General features: G+C 34.0%; 1 protein-coding gene across 1 annotated transcript in view; it reads left to right on the forward strand.

The window, feature by feature from the left end:
• Positions 1–7,977, forward strand: part of LOC106867454 (SAGA-associated factor 29) — a 21,821-nt gene extending 13,844 nt beyond the window's left edge. Inside the window, exons 6-10 of the mRNA XM_014912332.2 lie at positions 3,247–3,320; positions 3,527–3,629; positions 4,701–4,889; positions 6,407–6,500; positions 7,823–7,977. Coding sequence (XP_014767818.1) covers positions 3,247–3,320; positions 3,527–3,629; positions 4,701–4,889; positions 6,407–6,500; positions 7,823–7,948 — 586 coding nt within the window. The 3' untranslated portion in view covers positions 7,949–7,977. The remainder of the gene's footprint in view (positions 1–3,246; positions 3,321–3,526; positions 3,630–4,700; positions 4,890–6,406; positions 6,501–7,822) is intronic.
• Positions 7,978–8,619: the final 642 nt, after the last annotated feature.

Below are 8,619 nucleotides of genomic sequence, written 5' to 3' on the forward strand. Positions count from 1 at the left end.
TAAAAGACACCATTTCGAGCGTGGCCGTTTTCGTGCGGGTGACACGTAAAAGCACCCACTACACTCTCTGAGTGGTTGGCGTTAGGAAGGGCATCCAGCTGTAGAAACTCTGCCAAATCAGACTGGAGCCTGGTGTTGCCATCCGGTTTCACCAGTCCTCAGTCAAATCGTCCAACCCATGCTAGCATGGAAAGCGGACGTTAAACGATGATGATGATGATGATGATTTCTGTTGTTGGAGTTAATTTTTTTTTTTGCATTGTTATTGTCTTATATAACAATGTAAAATGGTATTGTGAAATGTAAGGAGTAGTCACTTAATTAGGAATCTACAATGAAATGTTCATATTTATTAGTTGGCCAATACAACTTAGTTCTGTTGAATGATATTATTCCATGTTCTGACATACCACATTGTCAACTGGCCTAATTTATTAGTAATACCATACAAATAGATCAGATGACATTTGGAATAAACTTCCCCTTAAACCCAATTTTAGAACTAAGTACTGGAATCAGTAAATTGGTTTCAAATTATTTGCTATAACAGACAGATAAATAGTTGTAAAATTGACAGTTGCCTGTTCTTTGACATTTCTACATGTAGTAACAATGATATCTTTCAGTCTTTTCTTCAAATATTTTGTTTTGAGACTTCTTTTTTTTTTTTTTTTGCTTTTAGTGTTTTTTAAAAATTTATTGACATACTTTTATTGTTACTTTTTCTTTTTATAAATTTGCATGTTCTTTTTATGTAAGGATATAGACTGACTGTTGCACTGATTCACATAGAATAGCAAACTTTGCTGTTACATGTTATAAAATTTTAGATATTGAGTACCCAAAGTACCCAAGTTATAAAAGTTTTTGACTTAAAAGGAGATTTTAAAAATACATTAGACCAAAAATCTGAATGAATAGGAACCACAATTAGATGAATGCAGCTATTAAGAACTGACATGTTTAGTCATGTATAATGGAAGAAATTTAAAGAAAAAGAAAATCAGTCAAAATTGGGCAATAGAATTATATTTCTCTATAAAAAATTTCAACTCAACACCTAACATTTGAAAACAAATACATTAAAGATAATAGATCTAAGATGTTTAATAGTTAATGTATACACTTCATTGATTATAGCTATGAAATATATGTTTAAATGAACATATCCAATTACAATTGTTAATCATCATCATTGTTTAACGTCGGTCTTCCATGCTAGCATGGGTATGTGAATATTATGTGTGTAGTAACGCCTTGTCTCATGCGCATGCGTAGTCATCAATATCCAAGTTTGGCGCCCTGATTCTTTCTCTTTTCCCAGCCGGGCGGCCATGAGCATGGTCATGTCAAGCTGTCTCTCCATCATTTCAACTCTGGGGACAGCTCACAACAACATTCCGGCGTCTCAGCAACCAAGCCTATCATCTCCATAAATAAATATTGTTCTGTTGATAGTTCAGAGTTCTGCGTTTCGTTGTTATTTAGAATTTAATATAGGAAAGCAGGTGTACACCTAATGGTGTATAACCACTTTCCTAAATGTGCTTGTAATGAAAAAGAAGAGAAAATGAATATTTAAAAGAAATATATGGCATAGAGTTCAGAATTTAAACTTAGTCACAGAATTTGCTGAAAAAGAATAACTGTGCAACCTCTAGGGAATGGGTGTTATTGAGAATGACATTAAGTTGGGTTGAAAAAGCAAAAACCCAACTGTTGGAAATACTAAGCATTAAAGATTGTGAGGAAAGCAGGCCCATACAGAAACAAAGACAAAGAATTGGTTGAATGAGTGGATGACAAGAGAAACAGTGTGTTCGTAACAACACTATATGTTAAGTTGCAAGTAAAGAAAATGTCAAAGTTGAGACTGGATTGAACCCTCATAAATGCAAAATTCATTTCTGAACTCCTTGTTGACTATGCCTATGTATATGGCTTTTAGGCCTTACAAACCTTCTGCCCCTTTTCTTTTTAAAAAATCCCTTCACACATTTTCTGTTGCTAGATCTCTCTTTCCTAGTGATATATTTGTTAATTCATGTCATGCTTTGTTCGGTAGTTTCACTAATTTCATTCAACAGTAGTTTGCAAGTACTTGGTGACCTTGTCAGTGCAGGTGCCACTTAAAAGCACCCAGTTCACACTGTAAAGTGGTTGGTGTTTGGAAGGGCATCCAGCTGTAAAAACCTTGCCAAAACTGACCTTGCCAGTGCATGTGCCATGTAAAAAGCACTAAGTCCACTCTGCTGAGTGGATGGTGTTAGGAAGGGCATCCAGCTGTAAAAATCCTGCCAAAATAGTCACAGAAGTCTGGTGCAGGCTTCAGCCTTGGCCGGCTCCTGTGGTACTGTCCCACCCATGCTAACATGGAAGACAGATGTTAAACAATGATGATGATATCATATTACACTATTTTCTTAACACTGTATACATTCTTTCTAATTGAATAACACCCAACCCTAATTTACAGCAGATCCTGTTTATACTACAACTGTTGGTTATTCCATTTTAGAATTCCTCCAATATGCCTCAGAAAAAACAATGTTTTATGTGGTTTATTTAGTTTTACTATCTTACTTGGAAAATTAATTTCATCTGTCTGAATTATTCCTTTCTTAAATCTTCCTTCTTATTAATTTTCTGTAATTTATGTATAGTTCTTCATAAATGTTTATAAGCCATCACTATCTATATATGTGCTATTTCCTTACATACTGTTACTTCTCATTAATTATATCCTATTACTTCCATGCTGTGTTTCTTTCTGGAAATTTTGATTTTTAGTCCCAAATACCATTAAATCCATTTGGATTAAAGCATCTGTGACATCTTCATGTTCCGTAGAATCCTCCCCTTCCCTCTCCCAAAATGCTGATTACCTTTAGATATCATACATACCACAAAGGGCAAAGGGAATAACTGATGAATCTGAAATATTCCCTTATTGATTCCAATACCTCCTATCCTTCAACAAAATTGGTTATTGTTACTATTTTTATTATTGCTATTATTTCTAAGGTGGCATTTCTTCTGGCCTTATTTTCTGAGTTCAAAGTCCACTAATGTCAGCTTTGCCTTTCATCCTTTTAGAGTTGATAAAATAAGTACCAGTTAAGCACTGGATGTAATCAGCTAGTCCCTACCACAAAATTTCAGCACTTGTGCTTATAGCAAAAAGAATTATTATTATAATTTCTCTAATTTTGTTTACCACTCATATTTTCACTTTTTTGTTTTTAGGCTAGTTAGAAAAGCTTTGGATAAAATTTCTGAAATAAAATCTATACAAGAAAACCGAAGACTTGGAAAACTTGGTAATATATTTCTCTTATATATATATTTCTTTTGTTCATTTATTCATGAAACTCTCTTGACTACAAATATATTATTTATTAAATTATTGTAGGATAACTTAGTGGAAAAAATCAAGAAAATTAGTCATTTGTTTATTTTATATGATAAATAGCATTATTGAGATTATGCTGTTTATGAATCAGTATTTGTTTCTTTTGCTTTACAGATAGTGACCGTCCCAAGCCAATTATTAGACGTGGTGTCCTAATGACAATGCTACAACAGAATGCTGTATCACTACCCTTATGGGTCAGCAAACCTGGGGAAAAGTAAATATTTTATTGTTGTTATTGTGGATGTGTAGGCAAATGACTTCTACTTTAGGTCTGGGCTGACTAAAGCCTTGAGAGTAGATTTGATAGAAAGAAACTGAAAGAAGCCTGGTATGTGTGTGCGTGCGTGTGTGTGTGTGTTTGTTACTGCCTCCTTGTCTTGACTTCACGCGATTGTTGTAAACAGATGTGTCACTGTCATGCAAACTATGTTCTTTGTTTACAGTCTTGCATGGAAACCTGTCTGGTCATGGGGAAACATTACCTTGTAAATGGGTGAGAGTTGGTGACAGGAAGGGCATCTGGCCATAGAAAAATGTGCTTCAACAAATTCTGTCCAACCCATGCAAGCATGAATAAGTGGACATTAAAATGATGATGATGATGAAGGAGCAGGTCCTCTGAGACTGGAGGGTTTTATGCTATCAATGTTCTGTTTAAAATGTTGCCAGGTAACATCTATAAGAAAGATATGAACAGGGAGAAAATTCTAGAGGGTTGAAATCTTGGGGAGAAAGGACTGGATAGAGTAGTTCGAGTGTTGAGAACGAGTTGGATACAACAAGGGTAATGAGAGGTGGAAAGCTGGGTGAATATGGGGTGTCTGAGTGGTGGATTTATGACACCAACTAGTTCTGAGGAGCAGAGGCCATTATAATTGTGATAGAAAATACAGGGCAGTGATATCTGACTCTGTTTTTAGTTTAGATTTTTTCTCTCTTATGAAGAATTTTTAAGTAAATAAATGATGTGATTATTATCAGTAAGTTTTCTGTTGTCTTGGATCAGGTTGAGTTCTCCATCAACAGAGTAGAATAGACAGGGCTTAGGATATTTGCATATTTTCACAAGTTTGTAAAAGTATTGAAGAATATGAAGTATGAATATTTTGATTTAGTTTAGATTATTATTATCTAGGAATCAAAATCCAAAGAATATAAGTACCAGTTGATCACTTGGGTTGATCTAATCAACCTATCCCTTCCATGAAATTGCTGACCTTGTGCCAAAAATTGAAATCAATATTATATTTGTTTATAATGCATCCTCATTTTGTCTGCTTTTTAGGCCTCCTCCACTATGTGGAGCAGTTCCAGCAGATGCTAATTATGTGGGCAAAACCGGTGACAAAGTTGCTGCCAGAGTTAAGGGTCAAGATGGAGAAGAAGAGAATTGGATCTTAGCTGAAATATCTTCCTATACTCCAGCTACTGGTAAATATGAAGTTGATGATATTGATGCAGAGGAGAGCAATGAGTAAGTACTATTTTGAACTGATTATCTTTACATATGAGTGTTAACATTTTAAGACCTTTCATCAGTTGCCTGCTGACTATCTACTCATTTCGAGCATTCAACGACAATATGAGTTTTTAAAGACAGTTGCTCCCATAACTTCCAAAATAAAATTTTGGATTCATGGAGGGTCAATGTTGGGAACAAAAACAGGAGAGTGGAGACATAAAAGGAAACTGAACGAAAATAAACATGGAGGGTTGTTAGACCAGAACGAGGGGAAAATAGTGAAAGCTGGGAGAAATATTTTCTTTGAAAAGAGAAAAGATAGAAGACGTCCAGTCCTTAGGATGTCATGCAGGAAAAGAAAGATGGACGATGGTTATGTGTGTGCAATGTGAGAGAGAAAAAGAGCAAAAGAAAGACAGAGAGAGAGACATAGAAAACGGTGAAGGGGAGAAAAGGGAATTAGAGAAGGATGGGGGAGAAAAACTACGTTTAATGTCCATCTGCCATGCATGCATGGGTAGGATGGTTGACAGGAGCCGGCCAGGTAGAAAAACTACCCTAGGCTTCTGTGTCTGTTTTGGCAGGGATTTTACAGCTGGATGCCCTTCTTAACACCAACCACTCTGCAGAGTGGACTCAGTGCTTTTTACATGGCACTAGCATAGGCGAAGTTAGTTTTAGCATGATTTTTACAGCTGGATGCCCTTCCTAACACCAACCACTTTACAGTGTGGACTGGATGCTTTTAACATATATATACATACTCACACACATACATCTGACAATGTAGATGTGCATGTGCTCCTCAGAAACTACTAGAATTTATACATACGCACATATGTATTTATATATATTAGCACTGCTTTTAGGTTTGGCTCCAGTGTATGGAACCTTAAGCAGATATCTTATACTATAGCCCTATGCCAATCAAAGCCTCATGAGTGGACTTGGTAGATAGAAACTGAAAGAAGCCCATTATATCTATATATATATATGTGTGTGTGTGTTTGTGTCCCCTTTTCTTGACATTGCATAGTTGTTGTAAGTGATTGTTACTGTCATACATGCAGAATATTTCCAATATTCTGTGAGAATGTCTGGCCATGGGGAAATATTATTTTGCTTGGAAACAGGTGAGGGCTGGTAACAGGACATATGACCATAGAAAATCTACTTCAGTAAACTCCATCTAACTCCTGCTTTGTCTACCCATGCAAGCATGGGAAAGTGGGTGTTAAAATGATGATGATGATGAAATGATGATCAGCTCCATTATCCTTAAAAGTTTTAATGTAAGATTTTTTTCTTGTGTACATGGATTGTTAAGTCATTTATTTCTCTTTACAAAGACAAGAATCTGCTTGTTCTTCTGATCATTCTGAACTCAAAGAAAGAAACTTTATTGAATTTTTTTTTACTTTATTGTTAATATGGTGTTTAGTGTCATATCCTTCAATTACTGCCAATATCCATAGATTATTAGTGTTTCTTCAATGTTCAAATTTATTTACATTTGATTTTGTTTACAGGAGACATTCTTTGAGTCGAAGGAGGATCGTACCACTGCCAATTTGGAAAGCTAATCCAGAAACAGACCCTGATGCCTTGTTCCCAAAAGAAACGGTAAGAAATATGAAAACTGTTAATTATAAAAGATTGACAGTTTATCTATCTTTAGATTAACAGTAGAATATTTCCATTGATAATATTTTGCAAGAAACTGTATTTAGTTGGAATCAGTGCAAATCAGCAACAAAGAATATGCCTTCCTTTGTAGATCTCTCAAACAATACTTAGTTTAGTTTGAATTTATTTGATATTATTTCTTTTACTTTGATATCTTTGATATTAATTATAGAATTAAGGCAGTGAGCTGACAGAATTGTTAAGTATTCAATGCTTTGCAGCATTTCATCTGTCTTCATGCTCTGAGTTCAAATTCCACTGAGGCTAATTTTTCCTTTCGTCCTTTTCAGATCAATAAAATAAGTACCAGTTGAGTGCTGGGGTTGATGTAATCGACTTACCCCCTCTCTGAAATTGCTGGCCTTGTGCCAAAATTTGAAATCAATATTAATTATAGAATTAGATAATGAATTAATAAAGTTTTATTCAGCTGTGTATCAGATGTCTAACATTAGGGATGTATGGTCTTTAATTGGTCATATCTTTATAAGAATAATAATTGTAAAATAACTTATGCGAAATAAAATCCTTTTTGAATGTCTTGAAGTAAATTTTATCTTACAGAAGAAACTGATAAAATACTTAGTAATCATCCCTGAACTTACTTTAATCCTTTTTATACTGACCTCCCTGAGACTGCCTTGTGTTATATGATATGAACTTCTTGCTTTAAAATGATTTAAATTAAAACCTTTCATCAAAATTTCATGTCAATTTATGTTCCAGACAACAGCTTATTATAGACAAAGTTATTGTACTAAATTCTTTGTTATTTTAAAAATTAATGGGAACAAAGGTTGTCTTATTTTAACTGAATTATATTAAAAAATGTTAATCTGTTGGTGATTACAGCCAAATATAAAGTTTGGTAGTGGCCTTAGTTGAAAATGGTAAATGTTGCATTTTTCCACATTAAAGAATCTTTCAGAATCTTCTAGAATAATTAAGATCTTACTCTCAGGTAAACAGCAAAATTGATGAGTGATAACTGGTTCATCTTCCAGTTTCAAACATAGGCCATAGTTGGACGTGGTTATTTTCTTAGAGATTAGAGTCAGTACTCTTGAAATGCTTATCATATCAAATTTATAGCTTCATTATTTGTAATCACTGACAACACTCTTTTTTCGGTGGTTTTGTTTTTGACCTGTAATAATTTCTTTACTTTTGGGACCCTAATAGCAAATACGGGCTGAATTATTAATGTAAGAAACCATTGTTGATATTATTATGATTATTAAATATATTTTCTTTTGTAGCTGGTCTTGGCTCTGTATCCACAGACTACATGCTTTTATCGTGCACTCATCCATGAACCACCAAAAAGGGTACTATTAATTTTGTTGTTACTTTTTACCTTTGGTAAAGTCTCTCTGTTTTTATGAAAACATTTAACCCTTTAGCATTCAGATTACTCTATCAAATGTAATCCTTATTTATTCACATTGTTTTGAATTAATCATTTCATAGCTTCAAGATTTTGATGAAGTGATTGTTTATTTCTAGAATGATATTGTAGAGTAAGTGTGAGAGGCTGGATGTGGCCAGTTTGAACATAAAACAGGTAGAATATTTTGGTTGGATATGCTAAAGGGTTAAAGTGTTACAAATAACTGAGAAAGTAAATGAGGGAACCAGATACCTTACAGTTTATAATTTTGTCTATGTAGGCCTGATTTTAAATTTTGCTAGGATTATAACTCAGAATTGCTTTCTTCCCTCTGGGATAAATCAAACAGTTAAATATGCTATGGTATTCTTTGTTAACTTCATCCTACCAATAAAAAAGAGAAAAAAAAACTTGGCTTTGTAACTGCACTTTAGTGATATTTGACAAAAAGTATATTCAGCTTTATTATACATTGTATTAAGTTGCAGTTATAATAGTGTATAATGTTAATATTATCTTGTAAAAATTAAGTGCAATAATGAAGATACTTTACTCAAGCTATTTTTACTTAATATTTAAGTTTTAAAATGCAGTGACTGAACATATACTGTTGTTGGCTCTCCGTCACTTACGACGACGAGGGTTCCAGTTGATCCAATCAATGGA

The sequence above is a fragment of the Octopus bimaculoides genome, chromosome 6 (assembly GCF_001194135.2).
Source record: "Octopus bimaculoides isolate UCB-OBI-ISO-001 chromosome 6, ASM119413v2, whole genome shotgun sequence".
NCBI lineage: Eukaryota > Metazoa > Mollusca > Cephalopoda > Octopoda > Octopodidae > Octopus > Octopus bimaculoides.